The 23,422-nt window shown below is 43.9% G+C and overlaps 2 protein-coding genes across 6 annotated transcripts in view; one reads left to right on the top strand and one right to left on the bottom strand.

Annotated features, from left to right (window-relative positions):
• LOC139239132 (SPARC-related modular calcium-binding protein 1-like) overlaps positions 1-4,223 on the top strand; it is a 128,235-nt gene extending 124,012 nt beyond the window's left edge. The window contains exon 12 of the mRNA XM_070867683.1: positions 1,034-4,223. Coding sequence (XP_070723784.1) covers positions 1,034-1,047 — 14 coding nt within the window. The 3' untranslated portion in view covers positions 1,048-4,223. The remainder of the gene's footprint in view (positions 1-1,033) is intronic.
• The window catches only part of LOC139239133 (dynein axonemal assembly factor 10-like), a 237,527-nt gene that overhangs the window by 167,663 nt on the left and 46,442 nt on the right, over positions 1-23,422 (bottom strand). The gene's annotated exons all lie outside the window — the stretch shown is intronic.

The following is a 23,422-nucleotide window of genomic DNA, read 5'->3' as shown; positions in this document are numbered from 1 at the left end:
ATACAGCACTCCTCACTTAGACAAGCACCGAAGAGGACTTCACATGGGGCATAGCTGGCCACCCAGGAGGGATTCTAGTGGGAGTCTGGAGGCAGATTCAAAGAGGTACATCATTAGGAGGCTTTTGAAAGCAGGTAGAGTGGTAGCAGGGAAAAGTGTTCTTTTGGCATACATTATATTTATACATTGAATGTGAATGTAAAGGGCTTTGGTCCATTGGAATTCTATACAATGGGAGTGAAATTTGATACATTGGGATTCTATAGATTGGAAGTGAATCTATTGGGACTAACTTGGAAGTGAGTTGGCCCATTGGAATTCTACCCAATGGAAGTGACTGGGAAAGAAACTGGTCAATTGGAATTTGTATATCGGAATAAATGGAAATTGTTTTGATCTATTGGTGTCCTATAGGTTGGGAGGGAATGGTAGCATAACCGTTATGTTACTGGACTAGTAATCTAGAGGTCCTGGACAAATGATCTGGAGACACGAGTTCAAATCCCATTGTGGGCAGCTGGGGAATTTAAATTCAATTAATTAAATAAATCTGGAATAAAAAGCTTGTGTCAGTAATGGTAACCATGAAACTATTGGATTGTCTTAAACACCCACCTGCTTCACTAATGCCCTTTAGGGAAGGAAATCTGCCGCCCTTACCCAGTCTGGCTGATATGTGACTCCAGACCCACAGCAATGTGGTTGACCCTGAAATGCCCAGCGAGACACTCGAGGGCAATTAGTGATGGGCAATAAATGCCAGACTTACCAGTGACACTCGCATCCGGTGAACAATTCTTTAAAAAAGTGAATAGGAAGTGTGTCTATTTATCTACAAGTCGATTGCCAGGAATTTCTCTGTATGGAGAAAGAGACCAGTCACTTCTAATGGACCTGCCAATCACTGGCTAAGAGGAAGACTGTTTGATGCCTGATAGGTTAGCTGCTCCACTATTTCACGGCAGAGGAGGGAAAAATAGTAAAATAAAATAAGTTCTCTAAAATGTTCATTTTTTAAAATCTTTTTTTGCAGCAAACAAGCCATGAAAAAGGAGCTTGAGCAAGTGGGAATCCAGTAATGATCCTGCAGCAGCAGCTGGATTCGAGCACTTCAATCACACCTTCCCTTGGCAGATATTTGCACTGTGAATTGTAGAATGATTGTAAAAAGAGTTTATAGATTGTAAAACAGCCATAGATATGTAACCCAGCCTCATTGGCTGTTGAATTGTAAGATACTGGTATACTTGAGGCGTTGCTGCTAATATAGCTTAGAGAAAACTGCATGTAGTTAACATACAATGTATGTGTTTTTGTATTTCTGCTAAAGCTTCTAGTTCATTGTCAGTGGTTTCCTTGTCGACTTATAGGCTGAAAATACAAAAAGAAGCAGAAAGAATATTGAATCTAAAGACTGAACCATAGCGATACATTTACCTTGCGACTGTTTACTGTGGTGGCTTGTCAATCTGGAAAGGTGTTAATCTACAAATTAAAAAAAAGGTCAAATAGACAGAATTCCCAGGTGGCTCCAGTTCAACTCATTTCCTAGTACAGTGCAACTAGGAAGCCTTGTATTCAACTGACATTCACTTCCAGGTCAAGTGTCTGTTCTCAGCCTAGATTGAATAGAAGAAGCTTGAGCCAGGGATTCCCTTACTGTATCCCTCAGGTACACCTCCCAATAGATCAAGCCAAGAGCTGTATTGTTAGTCTCCGTGAAGATATCCATGAGCTGGACTATCTTGCAAACTGATTGATAAAGAGGCAGTGGGAGAAGGAATAAGCTAGGAGAGAAAATGGGGCATTTCAGAACTGGGAACATCCTAAAGGATTTCTCTCCATTAAGTGGAGCTGCAACAATTGTTGTTCTCTTTTGTGTTTGTAGCTTTATTCCTCCTCTGGTTTCCTCCCATCCTCTCCTGAAGGCAGTGATTCCTTGTTGAGTCATGTTCCCCTTGGACTGGGTGACCTCTCGTACCTCTCCCAAGCAGCAATTATTTCAGTATGAACCTATTCAGCCATGAAGGAAAGCAGCACAGCTGAGCCAAGTCCTCACTCAATATTCTCGCACTCGCACTCTCCAGCAGGAGTCACTGCTTATCAATAAGGAGCTAGTACGTATTGTGGCTAATTTTTTTCCACTCTTCCTGTCTCCATTAAAGGTCCTGTTGCAGTCTTACTTGAGGTCAGCTAACTGAGTACCCACTGGGGACTGAACCTTGTATGAAGCACTAGCCAAGCTGTTCTAGTGCAGCTATAACACTGGCATCTACCTGACAATGTGTAAAATTGCCCAGGTATGTTCCATCCACAAAAAAGCAGGGCAAATTACCGCACTATCAGGCTTCTCCCAATCATTAGCAAATGAATGAAAAGAGTCAGCAATAGCACCATCAAGCAACGCCTAATCTTCACCATCTACAAAGTTGTGATGGAATACTCAAGAGATGCAGCACCGTTCAGGATAGAGCAGTCTGTTTGATCAGTGTCTCAGCCACTGAGCTCAGTATCCATCCTCTTCACCACCGGCACAGCGTGGCTGCAGTATGTATAATGTGCGGGATCCAACAACTCATCAAAGTTACTCCAACAGCACCAGTCGAAGCTCTGTGAGTTTTACCACCGAGAAGCAAAAGAACAGCAAATCAGGGGGTACACCATCACCTCCAAGTCACACACTATCTTGACTTGGACATATACTGCCATTTATCGTCGCTAGTTCAAAATCCTGGAATTCCTCGTTAGCACTATCATAGGAGTACTAGCACCACAAAAACTGCAGGATTCAAGGAGAATGCCCAACAGCACCACCTCAGAGCTCGGCAAATGTGACCGTGCCAGTCTGGCTCATCCCAAGAACAAATATTAAAGAAAATTGGAGCGTGTTGTATCACAAGTCAAACGGAAAGAAATTGTTCAACAGAAAATGATTGCTAATTATCTCATGGGAAGCCCATCGTCAACTAGATCTACTGTAAGAGTACAGTACAAGAATAGACTGAAGATAAGGCCATTGAAAGGTGGGAATAGAATGCTAGTATATAGCCAGAACAATAGAGAGGACAAGTCTCCAGAGAGTGTGTTGGGGCTTTATAACGGATTGGCCAGACCACCAACGAATGTATTCCATTCTGGTCAACTTGCCACAACACTATATATAAACATTAGAGAAGGACCACAGAAGAGAAGCAAAACTGATCCCAAGGATAGAAACCTAGACTTTAAAATCTGGAAAGAAGGTGGTTAAGGGCGAACCAGGCCATGGTGTATAAAATATAAACGGTGCAAATAGACAAGGTAAACTATTACTTAAGGTTCAATCAGAAAAGTAGGGTGAAAAGTAAATTGAAACAGATATAATAGGAAGAACGTTTTTTAATGAAAGAGTGAGAAATACTAGTAATAACTACTGGGTGAATTACTGGAAGCAAAAACATATAAGAAAATAAATGCCGTAATTAGAGAGTGAAAGTACCAGAAATTTGATGAGCCAAATGTGTTGACTTCTTAGGCACAAGCGCAATAAAGGAAAAAACGCCCCAACGGGTGCAGTGCATTCGGGGGCTCCACTGCACACAATCCTCCCTGCTTGATTTTCCTCTGTGTGCTGTGTGAAGGTGATCCAATACTCCCAAGCACAAGGAGGAAAATCTGCTCCCATCATATTTCTTAACACCCATCCTTTCACATAGCCTCTCCCCAGCCAGATATTGCACTCGAATGCACCCAGACAGGTGGGGTAAAAGACTTTCTGGCAGCAGTGAAGACTCTGTAAGATGAGGCTAGGTGGGCTCAGCCAATTTCCCAATGGGCGCAGGGTTGCATCACGAAACTGACCAGTTTAGCGTCGATTGGACGGCTAGCTCCTTATACCACAAATATGTGGGTAGATTTAGGACTGAACACAGCATCAAGAATAAAAGAATCCAAAGTGGCCTCCAACCGAAAGTGCGCCTCCTGCTGGATGATTGTGCAGGACAATTGACAGCAGTTATAGAGGGCACTGCAGCTAAGATCCCCTCCGTGGCGGGAGCACATACTATTGTAATGTAACCCTTGGTCCTTCCATAGAGGGCACATTTGAATGATAAGATTATTTTTTGGATAAAGAGCTCATCAATTCATCAAGGCCCTCAGTTGATTTGCTGTTACTGATTTAACCCGGTTGGATTTCCAAGTCACCACTGTGTAAGGTGTAAAATAAAAAACGGATTGTTAAATGAATGTTTATATTTAATGATTACATTAAACATGAAACATTAAACATGAATCGACGTTGAAAGCACTCCACTGTCACTTTAAGTTTTCTTTCCAGCCACCTACATGCTTCACCATGACACAAGTGAGCCGGAAAACACAGAGGATTAAAAACGGTCACAATTTAAGATGTAATCTGATCCAAATCAGGCACTGCATGAATCTGTCTTGTATTCTTTATTAGTCTCGTATTTCAGGTGTGTTGAGCTGTGATTTATTGTTCAAGGGTTGGCTTATGATTTTTTTTTGTTTGTCAGAATGCTAAGCTGTTTTTACCGGATGTGCTGCTGGGCATTTTTCTCTCTCTCCCTATGTGAATGAAGTCTTTATCTTCTAGTGTTACAGGACAAGCTGAGGCTTTGGAGGCAGCTGCAGACATAGAGCTGCAAGTACAGAGACGGTGCATTGAGTGTACGTGTGTAAAGGTTCCAGTCAAAGCTGCATGCTTCACTCAGAGCAAACCCTGTTACAAGGAGGAATCCCACATTGATTGGGTTTCAAAACATTTTTTTTAAATTGAGGAAATAGAGTGTAAACTACTGATGAAAGTTTGAATGTGCTGTGTGTGCAATGCATTGAAACTGTAACACCATGCTACCAAGTCTTTGTTCTTTACGAAATCAAAGTGAAGGGCCAAGAGCCATAGTGCAGGACATCGCCAAGATTGAATAAAGTGAGAGAAAGGGTGGGATAAAGTGGGAAGTAGTGGCTTGGATTTGAATAGGCTGCAGGTGGTAGAAAGAAAGGGAGACTGAGGAAAGCAAGGCATTCTACAATTTTGAAGTGCTAAGAGACAATTCCTCTTGAGTCCAACAGAGTGAGAATGCAGGTAGGTGGAAGATCATGAGGAAGGTACATTGGAGCAGAGGAGAAACAAGGTTCAGAGAACTAATGATCTTAGTAGAAACAATAAAATAGAAAAGGATGACAATGGTTGCAACAGAGGAGAAAGATCCACTAACAGAGGTCAAGTTTTTTCTTAGCTATCCAGGAATGAACATAAGAACAAAAGAAATAGGAGCAGGAGTAGGCCATTCAGCCCTTCGAGCCTGCTCCGCCATTCAATAAGAATGAGAGATGCTCAAAAAATTGTTAGAAAGAAGACGTATTTATATGGTGCCTTTCATGATCTCAGCATGAGCCTAAAGCACTTTACAGCCAATTAGGTACTTTTGAAATGTAATCACTTTTGTAATGTAGAGAAACGCAGTTTGCACATAGCAAACAGCAATTAGATAATGACCAGATAATCTGTTTTAATGATGTGGTTGGGGGATAAATATTGGCCCCAGGACACCGGGGAGAACTTCCCTGCTCTTCTTTGAAATAGTGGCCATTGGATCTTTTACGTCCACATCTCATCCCAAAGAAGGCACCTCTGACAGTACATCACTCGCTGAATATTGCAATGGAGTATCAGCCTAGGTACACAACACTGGATCACGGCTTGAACCAACAACAACACAAAAGCAAAAATACTGTGGATGCTGGAATCTGAAATAAAAACAGAAAATGCTGGAAATCTCAGCGGGTCAGGCAGCATCTGTGGAGAGAGAAGCAGAGTTAACGGAAGGGTCATCGAACCGAAACGTTAACTCTGCTTTCTCTCCACAGATGCTGCCTGACCCGCTGAGATTTCCAGCATTTCTGTTATTTTTGAACCAACAACTTTCTGATTGAGAGGCAACCTAATGAGCCAAGCTATTACTTTAGGAAAGTAATAAAATGAAACAGTGCTATCACTGACTTTCATCAAAGTAGCTCTCATTACCTGCGGGAGTTGAGTAGACACATTTATGTTGGTTAGCAGAGTGAAATGGTATGTTTTCAACATGTGTGGGTTGAACTTTTCCAGCAAGCCTTTGGACACCTCAGGGTTTTCTCTATTGAGTTTGTGCAGGTAGGTGTTAGTAGCATGATGATCTAATAAGATTATTGAGGCATTGGTACTGTAACACCAATCTGCCAATTTTTTATTTTCCAATTGAACTGTCACTCCAAGCAGCGATTATCCATTTCGAATTCAAGGATGTGAGCGATCAGAGGTTGAAAAGAAAACTCTCCCCACCCAATTTCCTTCCTTCCTGAAGACACTGATCATTTGGAATACAGGTCGACAGCTCCTGGTTACTCTCTCATACCTCACCCAAGTGCCGATTCTTCAGGCGTGAGCCTAAACAGTTGGTATTGGTGGCTACAAGTGGCTTCAAAGCCAAACCCAATACCATCCTCACTCGATGTACATACACAGTATACATTCCAGCTGGGTTCTCTCATACTCCAGGGCATAAGAACATGCGTCACCTGATAGATAATCCTTCTGGTAACTCCAGCCTACAACCTCTCCTCTTTCTCCACTTTGTCGATACTACTAAATGTTATCTCTTCGCTAAGCTTTCCCTTCTTGTTCATTCAGCCCTAATTGGCAATGTCATTCAGAGTGGCCATCAGGACAGCTGGTGTGGAAAAGGGGTAAAGTGCCACACTGCTGGAGTAAGGGGCAATCTTCAGAGGTTGGGGCGAAGGCATGTTATTGGGCCAGAGTAAAGGGAGCCTTACTCTTCATCTAACTGTGCTGTAGCTGATTTGGAGGTATTTGAAGCCGATGCAGGGTCTGGGATTTTCCACTTGCGTGCTCACCAACCTGTAGTTTTTCTGCCCATTAGTTGTGAGCTGAATAAGTGGAAAATCTGCCCTTGGGCATCTGAAGTGGACAGTGTTCCATGTCCAGCACTCTACACCTGCACAATGAGCCCCAATTTTTAAAAAAAAAGAATGTACTCTGTTCACCCCACCAACACACACTGGTCCTGGTCGACCTATCTCAACAGATGTGAGTACTTCAACAGAAGAACAATGGGATGGATATTGGTATTTTTACCACTAGCTTGGTATTTTTCAGAATAAATTAACTGATGAATAATTAACAAACAACAGTATTCACATGGTGCTGTGTTATGTCACCAGTATTGGTAAAAAGTGCTCTATTAAACCAGTCACAATTTGAGATTGGCAATATATAAGCTTTATGGTCATCTGTGCTATTGGGTAAGTAGAACAGTTTTTCTACCAACCTAAATTTTCTGTGCTCCTTAATTAAAGAGACAAAGCTCTCTCCAATAGGTCTGATCAGAGGTCACATTGCACGATCAGTAGATATGGATGTGTGGGGTTATTTCCAAGCCCAATAAATCTAGAAAAACCCTACAATTCCCACCCCATCACAGCATCCAACTGTTTCTTAAATCCAGGTTTTTTACCTCCACTACCCTACCTGGAAATCCAGTCCAAATGTTGATTACTCTTTGTGTGAAGAACATCTTTCAACTTCTGCAGAGCATCAAGGGTGAAGAGTTGAAGATCAACGTTTCAATCTAATTGAAACATATAAAATTCTTAAGGGGCTTGACAGGGTTAATGCTGAGAAAACATTTCTCCTGGCTGGGGAATCTAGAACCAAGGGTCACAGTCTCACAATAAAGGGCCAGCCATTTAGGACTGCGATGAGGAGAAATTTCTTCACACAGAGGGTTGTGAATCTTTACCCCAGAGGACTGTGGAAGCTCAGTCACTGAGTATATTCAAGACAGAGGTCGATAAATTTTGGGGAATTAAGGGATATGGGGACAGTGCAGGAAAGTGGAGTTGAGGTAGATCAGCCATGATCTTGTTGAATGGTGGAGCAGGCTCGAGGGGCCAAATGGCCGGCTCCTGCTCCTATCTTTTATGTTCTTATGTTTTACAGGTGTTGTACACTTGCATAGTGTGATGTCACTGTTGAGCTGGCTACTTATATCTAAGGTGTTCAGTCTTTAATTAGTAAAAATTTAATTTGAATGCGAGATTGCTATTCTCAAATACCATCAGGGGATCAGGTTTTTAAAGCTTTTTGCGTGACGGACTATCTACAAATCTGTCACTCTCCAAAGGACCCTCAACTGTTTTCTGCAATAAAGTGTCATTGAACTGCTGACTAACCTTCTTTTTGTCTTTGGGGAACAGTGTGGAGTAGTGGAAGAATTTTCAGGCTGATTAACAGTCTGGCTGGCCACATTAACGCTCCTTCATGTAAACATCTTTATACCAGCCAATAGGGTGGTTAGCCCTACACGGTGGGAGGGTTTTATGGGCTCCCACAACCCATACGAAGAGGTGGGGGCCACCCGCATCCACCGGACACGAGTATCCCGCTGGATGTCCAAGCAGAATTTAAAGCCGGAGCTCTGACTCCACTCGCGGGGACTGGCTGGAGTGGGGTTCGAACCCTGCACTTTCTGGCCCAGAGGCGGGAATCCACCAAAGGCTCACTCTGCTGACTAATCAGTAGTGCCTCGTTATGGGGTCAGAACAGGCTGAGCAACACGAGCAAAGTAGTTCTTCAAATGGATTGCATCCCTCCTCCACGGTAACTCTCAGATGCTACTTCAGTGACATCACTGGTCAGAGCAGTGTCCAGATAGAAATGGGAATCCTAGATTCCTCCCACCTCGCTCAGAGGTCCTGACGGCAAATGTACTGCTCCCACCACTGCCTGGTTAAGATCAGCTAACTCAGCTCAAATCTGCACTTACCTAATGAGCCATCTGGTGTGGTGTTGACATCAAATGTCATGAGTATTCCTCAAGGGAATCACAGAGGAATAGTCCAGTAATCCATGTTGGAACGTGCAAGCAAAGGGAAGGACAGGTTGGATTGAGTTGTAATGCCAACCTTGGTCAAGTAACTCGCTGACATTCATTCCAAGGATTCACTCGATCGCCCCAGGCGATTTTCTCCCCTAACTGTCCTTGGCTTTTATCTGGTTTTCGCCTCTCCCAGGAGGTTTCGTGGCTTCTGGGTGGGATGATGATAGAGAATTCAAACAGGCTGCATTTAGACAGGCTGTGAAAAAACACAGGCCACATTGCATTAAGTCATCAATCAACTTGACATTTTCGGACCTTGGGTAGCGAGCCAATTAAAACGTTAAAAGACTTTTAATTGAGCCAATAAGGTCAAAGAAGGCGAGTTCTTTTCTGTAAATTGATCCAAGTATAAATACAGCCATTTTGGCCATGTGGTTTCAGTAAGACAAAGAAACTGGCAATCAGCCAGCAGTTTGTTACTCTCTGCCAAGATTAAAAAGTTAAAACTACCATCGGAGTTCGTATTTCATTGGAAATTAAGAGATCTAACAATTTTGGCACTGCGAACAGGATCACTGAGGAAAGAAACTGAATTTTGGACATCGGACCTATATATTGAGGTAAGGACTCCTCTTTTTAAAAAAAGTCCTCGGTCAAAAGTCTAAATTCGCCTCTCCTTTTACGCGATTCCGAAAGCCTCCGCTTTGCGATCCCTCCGGTTGGTAGTCGGCTCGAGGTCCCATAGATGTCTAAACTTCGGCGGTGTGTTAGTTAATTAACCACCGACCTATTGATCGGCTAGCAAGCCTACGACTCGAGACCCCAGTAAAGAACTCAGTAAAGAAATGGCAACAGGAGATAAGGGCAAAGAATTGCCTACAACTGTTAAAGGTGGGCAGGCACCATCTGAAGTTTCGCTAGATTTAATTCTCGAACAGTTGAAAGAATACATAGAGCAACAATTCAACTTATCTAAAACCTGTATTAAGATCGAACAAAAGTACGGAACCGCCAAAGGACAATGGTCCTTGGACGAGATTAAAAGGGTCTGGGGAAAAACGACCCGTATGAAAAATAAATAGCGAACTAGATGGTCCCTAGCGGTTATGGGCCAGATCCGAAACCGGAATGAAATTATAATGCGTTCCCAACATGATCGAGAACTGACCAGTACAAAGGATCAATTGCAAGCTATTTGTGCACAGCTGCAACAGAAAAAGCTTGAACTTGAAAAGCTGGAAGCGGAAGTTAAAGATCTTAAAGGTGAAATTAAAGAATGGAAAAAATCATTAGGTCAAGAGACAGTAATAGGAAAAGGAAAATGTATTGATCAATTCCCAGGGTACCCATATTTGGATAAATTAAAAGCGCAAACTCGAAGACACGACCGAGGAATAGATACGAATTCTGAATCCTCCGACAATACAGTGTCGGTGGATGACGAATTAGGGGTTGGCTTTGCCCCGTTTAAAAAGACGAGTTGTAGTCAAATCAGAAGAGACTGCGGATGAGGGCGGAACCAAAAAAACAAAAGAGAAGGGTGTACAAAGAATACTTAGTTCATGATCCGGCAGACCCAGAGAAAATTGATAAATGGTCTAAGGAATTGCCCAATCCAAAGAAAGGGGGAGTAAAAACGTGGGACCAATTGGACCGCTTAAGAAATATATATCAACTTCATCCCTGGGACGGAGTGCAAATTTTGACCATAATGGTGCCAAAAACACAGGGAAGAAAATTGCACGACAAGGTAGATGAAGCTTTGGGGCAGAATGAGCAAGAATTAGACGCAGGATGGGAGGCGATTAAACACTGGCTGCAAGCCTTCAGTCCAGCTAAGACAGACTGGGGAAAAATTGCAGCCTGCCAACAGAAAGGAACAGAGGAGGTCCTGGAGTATGACGAGCGGTTTAGATGCACGTGGCTAGAACATTCGGGTATGAATCATACGGAGGAAATGGATGAACAAGTGTTTGGACCCCTGAAAGCAGCTTTCGTGGCAGGTCTAAAGCCAGAACTGTCCAAAATGCTTAAGGTAGTGTTACTGGACTGGGAAGGTAGAGGAACTACCTTTGCAGCATTGGTGGATCGATGTAACCAATTAGATCGGGATATGTGAGCTAAAGTCCGAGCTGTACAGGCTATGGGATGTAAATCCCAGGATACCGATAAAGTTATTAGGAAAATTACCCGGAAAATGTCATTATTGTGGGAAAGAAGGTCACTGGGCCAAGACGTGCAGGGCAAAACAGCAAGGTCGTGGCTGGGGAAGAGGACGCAGCCAGGGAAGAGGACGCAGCCAGGGATACAATTCAGCCAACAAGCCAGGCTTGTCACAAGATAACGACCTCATAGACGCATTTAAGCGACTGACAATACAACAACAGAAGGAGTTACTTGGGATAGCAAAAAACGATTAGAGCCCACCCTGGCCCACCTCCTCGCACTAATACAACAAAGGGGAGATGAGATATAAATAACTGTGAGGGTGGGCAATAAGGATGTGGACTGTCTTTTAGACACAGGGGCGGAATTAACATGCTTACCCCTACAATATGGAGACTTTTTGCCGTTGGATGGTAGGGCACGTACAGCCTATGGAGTTGGAGGCCATAAAATGGAAATTAAAAGGACAACACCAGTACTTATAGGTCTGGGTCCACATGAACTAACCATGCCAGTCTGGATAGGCCCAGTAGATCAACCCCTTTTGGGAATGGACGTTCTAATCCAAGTAGATTCATCGGGCCCAAGTTTCCACACGATAAAAAACGGGCGCCCCTCCGAGCTGGGCGCCGGTTTTTCGCGCCTAAAAAAAAATCGCGATTCTGGAGCGTTCTGCAGCTCTTTGTCTGTTTGGCGCGGTGCTAAGGAGGCCGGAGTCTACACTTGCACCGATTTTGAAAGTGGGAGGGGGCGGGTACTATTTAAATTAGTTTTTTTCCTGCCGGCAACGCTGTGCGTGCGCGTTGGAGCATTCGCGCACGCGCAGTGTGAAAAAAACATTGGCACTCGGCCATTTTTGTAGTTCTTTGTAGCTGTTTAATTTTTGAACATTTTTTTAATAAAAGCACATTGCCATCAGCACATCAGCACTTGCAGCCTTCTCACTGTCTCCTCCCCCCCCACCCCGCGGGAAAGAACGGGCGCCTCCTCTCCCCCCCCCCCGCGGAAAAAACGGGCGCCTCCCCCGCGGGAAAGAACGGGCGCCTCCTTCCTCCCCCCCCGCGGGAAAGAATGGGCGCCTCCTTCCCCCCCCCCCCCGCAGGAAAGAACGGGCGCCTCCTCCCCCCCCCCACGGGAAAGAACGGGCGCCTCCTCCCCCCCCCCCCCCGCAGGAAGAACGGGCGCCTCAGGCTGACTGCCTGAAGCACTTTCACACAGATAGGAAGATGGTTTATTTAATCTTTTCTTTGCTTATAAATGTTTATTCAGGTTGGATTTATTTGTATAATATTTGTAGAAGTATAAATAAGGATTTATTGTAGAATTTAATGACTTCCCTCCCACCCCCACCTCGTTCTGGACGCCTAATTTGTAACCTGCGCCTGATTTTTTAATGTGTAGAACAGGTTTTTTCAGTTCTACAAAAATCTTCACTTAGTTTGGAGTACGTTTTCACTGTGGAAACTTTGAAATCAGGCGTCAGTGGCCGGACACGCCCCCTTTTGAAGAAAAAATTCTGTTCCAAAGTAGAATTGTTCTACCTGACTAGAACTGCAGAAAAAAAAATGTGCAGAATTGCGATTTCTAAGATAGTCCGTTCTCAGGCTCAAATCATGTGGAAACTTGGGCCCATGGTTGCATTTTGAGGATGGTCGGGTGACATGGTCAATTAGAACTTTGAAGAAAGAAGAATTGAAGGAACACCATGACCCCAGGCACCACCAATATTGCTATGTAGCATTAGGGCAACCCCGATCAGAACTACAGGTCTAAGCCCATTTGAAATTATAACAGGAAGACCCATGTCGCTGCCAGGAACTATCGATTTACGGAAAGCTGATGTTCACTTAATGAGTGACACTTTGTTATAATACTGTCAGAACTTAACCAATGCTATTAGTTCTGTTTCCTGACAGGTATCGGCATCTTGGGGTAATCCACCCGAAGGAGGACACGACATCATCCCGGGAGTCTGGGTGTATGTGAAAAAGTTGCATAAAGAACCTTTGGGTGCCAAGTGGGAGGGACCTTATCAAGTGTTATTGACCACCCAGGCAGCTGTTAAAGTCCAAGGAAAGAAAGCCTGGATCCACGCTTCACACGTTAAACGAGCACCCGTAACTGAAGCTGAAATCTAATAAGGACAATTACTTTTTGCGAAAATGTATAAATTTACTGTATTATTGATTGTAGGTATTATAGGCATAGGCCTACTTCTTACTAGCCGACCTTCTGCACCAAAGGGAAATAGTAGGGTAGCAAGGGAATTACATGTAAATACCTTTTTATATATGTCATACATTTATGCCAAACAAGGTAACATTTCTAGTTGTTGGGTGTGTGCGCATATTCCTATTCACTCAAAGGGAGGGATTCCCTTGAGGCCAGTTCCCTTGAATATCTCGGAAATGGCTGAGTGGATAATTAATCAAAACAAAACAGGCAATGTGTTTCAGGATATGGAAAACTGGGCACGTAAATGGAAGTCAGCAGGTTACAATCTGACTACCTTTGAAGGCAGATACCAACCGTGCTACAATAATTCCAAACGGCCCCCATTTTTTGTTATCACTAATACAACGGGAATAGGAAGACCGGGGGAATCGGTCTGTCTGATTAGAAACATCAAAGGAGGCCAAAATATGGGGTATAGTAACTGCTCCCGGAATTATAATATAATCAAGCCACGGAACCGTCCAAACTGGGCCGATGTGGGAATTTTTAACGTAACGGGGATTCTGAATAAAACAGATGGAAAAGCCTGGACAGGCCCCGGAATGTTGCTGACAAAGAAACAGCTAACATTCATTGCATATAATGGCACCTATTGGGTGTGTGGCCACAAGGCCTACCCTTGGCTGCCCCAGAATTGGATGGGATCCTGCTATTTAGCCTACATTGTGCCTTATATGTATCATATAAAGTCACTGTCGGAACATTTACACCGTCCTAAGAGAGCTATCACAGAAACAGAGAGGTTCTTTGCCATTCTGATCCCTGGGTATGGGACCACCAAACTGGCAAGGGAATCCATTAACATGGCATCCGTTGTGGAACGGGTAGCCAATGATACCTCAGAGGCCCTAGTTAAAATCAATGCAGAAATGGTAGCAATCCGCTCAGTAGCCCTACAGAATAGACTGGCCCTTGATTACATCCTGGCTGAAAAGGGAGGTACTTGCGCCCTACTCGGAACTGAGTGTTGCACATATATCCCTGTTAGCTCCGAAGAAATTACCCACTTAGCGGAGCATATCCAAAAGGAGGTAGAAAAACTTAAGCAACCCCCATCATTCACTTTGTGGAGTGGAGCCACTAATGGCTAGGTTCAATAGGAACTTCATTGGTGGAAGGTTTAATTCTATTTGTTGCAATTGTTTTACTTTTATATTGTTTGTTTATGTTGATTAAATGTTGTTGCGACCAGGCGGCTGTAGCTGCTGTCCCGCAGGTGAGACACCTTGCAGGTCCCAGCAGACCGTCTGTACGTGGCACAGGGGTATGTTATGCTTAAGGAAAGGTTGTTCACTGGTTGAATTAAGATATTGATTTGGATTAAATTGGAATAAGGTTAATTAACCTACTAAAACCAGACTTCCATTGTGGCCACGATGGAACTCGGGTTGATGTAAATTTGTGTGGAAGCTACTAGTCCGGACATGTGGCGAAACACATCAACAAATTTTAGAAGGAAACTCTATTAACATGTATGAAATTATTTTGTAGAATGTTTAACCAGTGATACCTGATGTTTTATGATTCAGTTTGTGAAAGAATCAAAAGGGGGATTGATAGAGAATTCAAACAGGCTGCATTTAGACAGGCTGTGAAAAAACACAGGCCACATTGCATTAAGTCATCAATCAACTTGACATTTTCGGACCTTGGGTAGCGAGCCAATTAAAACGTTAAAAGACTTTCAATTGAGCCAATAAGGTCAAAGAAGGCGAGTTCTTTTCTGTAAATTGATCCAGGTATAAATACAGCCATTTTGGCCATGTGGTTTCAGTAAGACAAAGAAACTGGCAATCAGCCAGCAGCTTGTTACTCTCTGCCAAGATTAAAAAGTTAAAACTACCATCGGAGTTTGTATTTCATTGGAAATTAAAAGATCTAACAGATGAGATGGGGAGCGTGTGTTTTGTGATGCACTAGACACACTCGCTGCCAAACCACTTGGTGACAGATCCATATCGCCACATTCGGATCATATACATCACTAAATGATCAAAGTACAGAGACACATTCCATCACTCATCGCCAATCACCAGTCACTTGGAAATATGCTCCCATAGGATCAGATGCATGCTCCACCACTGACCAACTGAATATGTGCCCCATTAAACAGCCAACTGTATCGAAACATGGAAATACAATGTTTGTATTTTGTAAATTGTGGCCCGGGGAAGAGGTGTCAACATAATTGCCATGGTTACTAATTCTTCAAAGGGATACTGAAGCTTCACCTTATGAGCCGAGACATTCCAGAAAACTCAAGACATACACCCCGACAAGGTCTTTGGTGACAAAAATCTTTGAGGTGATTGCCTTTGATGATGAAACTGAAGATGTTTTTATTGAATGTTTTCAAGTATTTATTTTGGTATTTATGCCACTGCTAACGATTGTCTAAGCCTTGCAAACACCCTTTTCATTTATCTCAAATGTTACGCCATTGTATGTGCAAAATACTCCACAATTGTCCTGAGGTCAGGCTGAACTTGCATGAAAATGGTTCAGAAATAAGCCAGATTCAGAGTTTTAAAAATAAATCCAATTGATACAATTCCAATATCTTGACTTCTGGGTTTGATGGTGCTTTGAATCGTATTACAAATACTTGTGTGCTGAGCACATCGTCCAGGATTTTCTTTGTGCATGTTCATCAGCCCATTTGCTAAAAACCACAGGGGCAGAAGTGAACAATCCCAGCCATCAACTCGGAACAGTGCGTTGCTGAAGCTGGGTTGCCAATGGGTTCCTTTCATAATTATTGCCAGTGTGCATCCATGATAACTTTGCTCAGCTGTTGGTGCCTCTGACACAGAAGGTGATGGGTTCTAGCTCCATTCCAGGTAATTGAGCACCTAATCTAGACTGCAGTACTGAGGGAGTGCTGCACTGTTAGAATGCCTGTTGGATGAGATGTTAACTCAAGACCCCGTCTGCCTGTTCTTGTGGATGTAAAAGATTCCACGGCACTACTGAATGAAGAGTAGGGGAGTTCGCTTGGTGTCCTGGGCTAACATTTATCCCTTCAACGAAAATAAATTTACTAGTCATTTATCTCATTGATGTGCACAAATTGGCTGCCAGATTTGCCTACATAACAGCAGTGACTATATTTCAAAATAGCTCATTGGCTGTGAAGCATTTGGGACATCCTGAGGGTACTATATAAATGCAAGTTCTTTCCGTTGTCCAGTGGGCTGTGCTATAAAATGCACCTTAGAAGATATAAGGGGATATTCCTGCAATTGGTAACGTGCACAGGGGAAGAGCTTGACCTTGTGCGATACAGGTACAACGTCTCGAATGCGGATGTCCGAAAACCAGTTATGTTTGAGGTGGCCAAGATGGCAACATTGGGCGGCAAGGGACGAGGAAACCAGTAAAAAATGTAGCGCGGGGGGGGGGGGGGGGCCGCGGGCGGCGAGAATCAGCGTGCAGCGAGGAGCGCCAACAGCGAGGTCTGAAATCCGGAAAAATCTGATAACCGGCATGATCTCGATCCCGGGGTTTCCGGATTTCCGACATATTGATTTTCCTGTCCTAAATGCACAACAATATGAAAACTAGCACGGTCTCAGTCCTGAGGTTGTCTGATTTCGGACGTTGTGCCTGTAGTGTAAACAGGTTTTACTTCAATGGAAGTAGAAATGGGGAGAGAGGTACAACAGGCTGCCGACTTGCCATCACCCGTTTGACACTATCACGTAAAGTCAAGTTCTATCCCAAAGTCTCAGCTCACACATGAAGAATGTTAACTTGGGCAAGGTGACAGAGGACAGTTGCAACCCATGGTACTGTACCCCAAGCGAGAGTCAGCACATTCAGGAGAGATGGAGAGAAAGCTGGAAACACAAAAGGCTGATTATAAAACAGTGTACATTCACATACATCAGTCTACACATGCAAATTAATTCTATATCTAGCTAACCACAGTTTCTGTGACATTGGGCTCCGAGGCAAATGTCTTCTTTTTATTATTAAAATTAAAAGATGAAGATTTCTCATTACTATAATCATTAATCACTGGGGGAACATCCAGAACAGGCAATTTGGCATCTTGTCAAAATTCTAATTAATAAACTAAGCTGTGTTCGTGTGTGGGGGCACACGTGTGTTTCCTTGTTCAATGTTCCTGTGCATGTTTGCATGTGCCTGTTCATGTGTTTGTGTGTGCAGGTAGTAACATATAGCAAATAATTTTTTGAGTATTTTATGTGTGATGATTACAGCTGTTAAAAGCAGAATGATGGTGGCAATGAGCTGTAATAAATTAATGGTTAAAGAGAAATGAATGAGAGATTGTTGGATATCTATAGCCTCAGTTAGCGGACAGAGGGGGTGTTAATATGAGCGGTAGAGCTTAGTGATCAGGTACGCAGCTTTTAGCGCCCTGACGGAAAATTCATTAGAGGCTCACTGGGGGCGCAAACCATTAGTGCCTGGCTGCAGACGATCGCTCCAATCCTGACGTATTCCTGGTGTAACGCTTGTGCCCGTAGGTAAATTCGGTGCTTGCACCTCATTGAGTGCCCGCCAAAAAAAATCGGTACAGGCTTGCAGAGTCGTTAACTGACGGCTACTTAAAGGGATGAGGAAGCGCTTCCCTTGGAGGTCACAGTCAGTGCAATGTTTACACACGGAGCACGGTGCGTGAGCCTCACAATTTGCAGCGGCAGACAGACATAACAGTACATGTTGAAAACAAGTGATTTTGAAAACTTTAATGGGTGCATGGCTATGGGAGCCTTTAAGACTTGGCTTTTCCTGGGATCTGAGTCAGAGTTCCGCGCATGCGCAATGGGTCTGCAAAATGTACCGACCAAACTTTCATTATCGCCTCCCAGCTATGGCGTGCAGCGGCTAATTTATCGCCCCGTCAGCTCTTCGACCGATTCTGATGAATTTCTGGGCGGGAGGCGCAAACTTTTTCAAGGCGCTAAAATTACTGCTCCGCCTGGATTAATGCCGCAACTGATACCATGCAACATTATCCCCACTTTCTGCCCTTCATACCCCCTCAAGATGCTGACTCACACCGAAGTATGGTTCCATGCCATTGGCCATTCTTTGTATGTAAGCTTAGACTTGGTTGAGGACTTGATCTTCTGCCCGTTGTCTATGAATTGACAGAAGATGTTTCTCATTTCCTCAGAGTGCCTGAAGCTTTATGTTTTGGATATTGAGTGAAGACATGACTGGACTTGCTTGCCTTGCCCTACACACTTAAATAGCCTGCTGGCACTTACTGGTCTAAGCTCACGCTAGATAAATGGGCACTTGGGCACAGAACCAGAGAGTCATCAGCACCTGTGGGACTCGGCAAGAATCAACACCTTCGGGAGCAGATAAGAGAAAACTGAACAAAAAAAGGAATGCTTTTTGGGTCTGACAGGACCAATCAGGGCAGCCCTTCATCTTCTGCTCAATTTATAACCTTACAGCTCAAAGGGAGACAGGTTCAATCAGGTCAGCATCATATAGCTCTGCTCTTTGTTAATCTTTTGATAACTGACAAGAAAAATTGAAAAAGAAAATCCAGGTTTCTTTTTTTTTCCCTGGAGAATGGGTTTGGAATCTGGAAATTCTGCCGGCTTTAACTAGTACACACCTGTTTTGAAAGTAAACGTCAAAGGGAAGAATTTTTTCTCTTTTTTGTTGCCATTATTTCATCTGTATTTCTAATTATTAGTTTCAAACTATGATTGAACCTGTGAAAAGGTGTCAGCCATGACTCATTTAATAGCACCCTCGCCTCCGAGTTGGAAGATTGTGGGTTCAAGTCCCACTCCAGAGACTTGAGCACAAGTCTCAGGCTGACACTCCCAGTGCAGTGCTGAGGGAGCACTGCACAGTCAGAGGTACCGTCTTTCAGATGCGACGTTAAACCGAGACCCTGTCTGTTCTTTCGGGCGGATGTAAAAGATCCCAGGGCCACTATTTTGAAGAAGAGCAGGGGAGTTCTCCCCGGTGTCCTGGCCAATATTTATCCCTCAACCAACATCACTAAATCATGATTATGTGGTGATTATCTCATTACGTTCGGGGGCTCTAGCTCTGTGCAAATTAGCTGCTGCATTTCCTACATTGCAGCAATGACTACACTTCAAAATAACTAAATTGGCTGTTAAGCACTTCAGGTCGTCCTGAGGTCGTGAAAGGTGCTATAGAAATGCAAGTGCTTTCGTAGGATTACATAGGATATACAGCACAGAAACAGGTCATTCAGCCCAATCGGTCCATACCACCGTTTATGCTCCACTCGAGTCTCCTCCCATCTTTCCTCATCTAACTTTATCAGCATAACCCTCTATTCCCTTCTCCCTCATATGTTTATCTAGCCTCCCCTTAAATGCATTTATACTATTCACTTCAACCACTCCCTGTGGTAGTGAGTTCCACATTCTCACCAGCCTGTTCATCCTTTCCTGATATGTATACCCTTGCATTTCTGATATTATCCTTGTAAGTCTTTTTTACACCCTTTCCAGTGCCTCTATATCCTTTTTATAATATGAAGAATTGCACACAGTACTTTTAGTGCGGTCTAACCAAGGTTCAATATAAGTTTAGCATAACTTCTCTACTTTTCAATTCAATCCCTCTAGCAATAAACCCCAGTGCTTGGTTTGCTTTTTTTTTTTAAATAGCCTTGTAAACCTGTGTGGCTACTTTTAGTGATTTGTGTATTTGTACTCCCAGATCCCTTTGCTCTTCTACCCCATTTTAGATTCGTATTTTCCAAGTAATAGGTGACCTCCCTATTTTTCTTACCAAAATGTAATTAATACCTCTCTTTTATTTGCCTTTAATAGTTGTTCCTTTTACTTTATTTTATGCTTCTGAAAGAAAGAAAGACTTACATTATATAGCACCTTTCACAATCACCAGACAACTCAAAGCGCTTTACAGCCAATTTCTGTTTTATAACTGTATTTGTTCCCTGTCAGTTTATGTTACCCTTGTTCCTTATCTTGGTTTGACCTTTACAGGAAAGCTCCTATTTCTTTTATCATCGGACTTAAGTTATTTTCACCAGATCCCTACCCCCTGTCTTACTAGTTTAAAGTCCAATCCACAGCCCTATTTATCTTTTCCGCTAGGACACAGGTCCCATTCAGGTTTATGTGGAGCCCATCCCAGTGGTACATCTCCATCCTGACCCAGTACTGGTACCACTGTCCCATGAAATGGAATCTCTCCTTCCCACACCAGTCTTTCAGCCACGCATTTACCTTCCTGATTGTAATTTATTTGCTTCATGGGTTCTTTGCTTAAGAATTCATAGCAACGCAGTGCTAATAAGAACTAGTTGGTTTATTAGCAAAGGTTTTACAATCACACTACACATTACCAGTTCATCCACCTGGCTCACAACCACCTGCCTCATCGTGGCTCCCCTGAACCCAACTGGCTGGAGTTTTATTGAGTCTTCACTGGCTAAGCCACTCATAACTCAACAGCTCTACCAACCTGTGAGCATATTCACAGGTGCATACATTATACTAATCTCCCTAAGCCTATGCCAATTAGCACGTGGCTCAAGTTTTTTACTTTCATTTGTACAAAACAATTAATAAGGGATCCATTTTTATCTTACTAAGGGTTTAATGATTTTGTGTGAAATGACAGTATTCCTCCGTCACACCTCATTTGGATACTTGAAAGCTGATTAATTCAAATACATCTTCTGTTGTCAGGTGAGCTCTTGCTGTGGTGCCTTTATTCAACCACAGTTTCATTTTTCAGCACTACTCATGCTGAAGGGTTGGCAAGCTTGAAGTGAAGGAGCAAAGTGTAACATTTAAGATATATCAAACTCTGGGCTGGGTCCTCCCTCTGTCCAACTCTCACTCTCCTCAACCTCTTATTATTCCTCTTCATCCCTCTTTCTGTCCCCTCTCTCCCTCCCTTCGTCCCCTGGTCCCTGCCTCTCCTCTCTCTTTCATTTCAGTCTCTACCTCTCCTTCTTCCCACTGGGCCACCACGGACGCGCTCGACTGGGCCAGCAACCTGGCACCCAAAATGGCACATATTTAGCCTGAACCCTACGGATCTCCTCCTCCCACTGCTCTGACACTGATTTACCTTCAAGTAGCTGTAGTCCACTATGGCCAAGTCACCTCTCAGCTTAGCAAAGTTGGCTTTTCCCCAATTTAGAACTTTTATTCCTGGATTATCCTTGTCTCTGTAATAGCTATAATATCATACTCCCAAGTGCTCTCAGCTCATCTGCCTTATTCGCTATACTCCTTGCATTGAAGTATACACCATTCAGTACAGCCAGAACTCCTTGTTAACTACCTTCTAGCCCTAGTTTCCTCTGCCCTTCAAATTCACTTTCTACATTTTTGCTTTCCAATTTCAGCTTTATTCCCCTCCCTACTGAATCTATTGGCAGATTTGTTGTGTATGGAGAAAGAGTCAGACTGAACACTGTGAGCTCAAAGTAAAGTGTGACCGTAGTCTTTTATTGCAGGTCTCCAGAGTGCCTCTCCTTGAAGCCTCCTTAAATACCTGTACTCCCAAGGGATTATGGGATCCTTGGGACTCCCGGGGATGAGCCCTCTGGTGGCTGTACAGAGTAAATACAAGTTTACATATATAACAACATTCCCCCCCCCCCCCTCACAAAGTCAATAATGTAACTATTTACAATGTGAGTCGATCTGGAGCCCTTCTTGCCCTGGTTGATCATCTCGGTGTGAAAGCTGGTGTTGTTGAATCATTTGTTGGGCCCTTGCTGGGCTGCTGTGCAGCTGGCCTTGCTGGGCTGCCTGGTGTGTTGGGCCCTGCTGGGCTGCTGTGGATGATGTGTTCTGCTTCGTGGTCAACTGTGGTGCCAGTTGCCATTGGTGTGTATGTTGGGGGATCAAAAAAGGTAGGGTCCAAGGCGGGTTGCTGAGGATAGTCCGTGAATCTGAGTTTGATTTGGTCCAAGTGATTCCGGTGAATGAGTTCATTTGAAAGTTTGAACCGAAACGCCCTGCTCCCCTCTTTGGCCATGACAGTGCTGGGAAGCCACTTGGGACCTTGTCCATAATTTAATACAAATACAGGATCATTGATTTCAATCTCGCGTGACACATTTGTGCTATCATGGTATGCACTTTGTTGAAGCCTCCTGCTCTCTACCTGTTCATGTAGAACAGGGTGAACTAACGAGAGCCTTGTCTTAAGTGCTCTTTCCATGAGCAGTTCAGTAGGTGGGATCCCAGTGAGTGAGTGGGGTCTCGTGCAGTAGCTAAGCAGGACTCTGGATAGGCAAGTCTGCAGTGAGCCTTCAGTTAACCTCTTCAAGCCTTGCTTGATGGTTTGCGCTACTCTCTCTGCCTGAGCAGTGGACGCTGGTTTAAACGGGGCAGATGTGACATGTTTGATCCCATTACGGGTTATGAATTCTTTGAACTCAGCACTGGTAAAACATGGCCCGTTGTCGCTCACCAGGATATCGGATAGGCCGTGTGTGGCAAACATGGCCTGCAGGCTTTCAGTAGAGGCGGTGGACGTGCTAGCCGACATTATCTCACATTCAATCCACTTGAAGTACGCGTCTACAACCACAAGGAACATTTTACCCAAGAACAGGCCTGCATAGTCGACGTATACCCTAGACCATGGTTTGGAGACCATAAACTTAGTGACGCCTCCCTGGGTGCATTGCTTAACTGCGAGCATGTATTACATCTGTGAATGCAGGACTCTAAGTCCGCATCGATACCGGGCCATCATGTGGGATCTGGCTATCGCTTTCATCATTACGATGCCTGGGTGGGTACTGTGAAGGTCATTGATGAAGGTGTCTCTGCCGTTCTTGGGGACCACAACTCGATTGTCCCACAGAAGGCAGTCTGCCTGTATAGACATTTCATCTTTGCGCCGCTGGAACAGCTTTATCTGTTCCTGCATTTCCACTGGGACACTGGACTAGCTCCCGTGAAGCACACAGCTTTTGACTAGAGATAATAAGGGGTCCTGGCTTGTCCAGGTTTTGATCTGCCGGCCAGTAATGGGTGATTGCTCACTCTCAAATGCTTCCATAACCATGGCTAGATCTGTGGGCTACGCCATTTCCACCCCCGTGGTGGGCAATGGCAGCCTACTGAGAGCATCGGCGCAGTTTTCTGTGCCTGGCCTATGGC

This window comes from Pristiophorus japonicus, chromosome 26, assembly GCF_044704955.1.
Source record: "Pristiophorus japonicus isolate sPriJap1 chromosome 26, sPriJap1.hap1, whole genome shotgun sequence".
NCBI classification, from domain to species: Eukaryota; Metazoa; Chordata; class Chondrichthyes; family Pristiophoridae; genus Pristiophorus; species Pristiophorus japonicus.
Note: the sequence above shows the minus strand (reverse complement) of the source record. Positions and strands in the feature narration are given on the sequence as shown.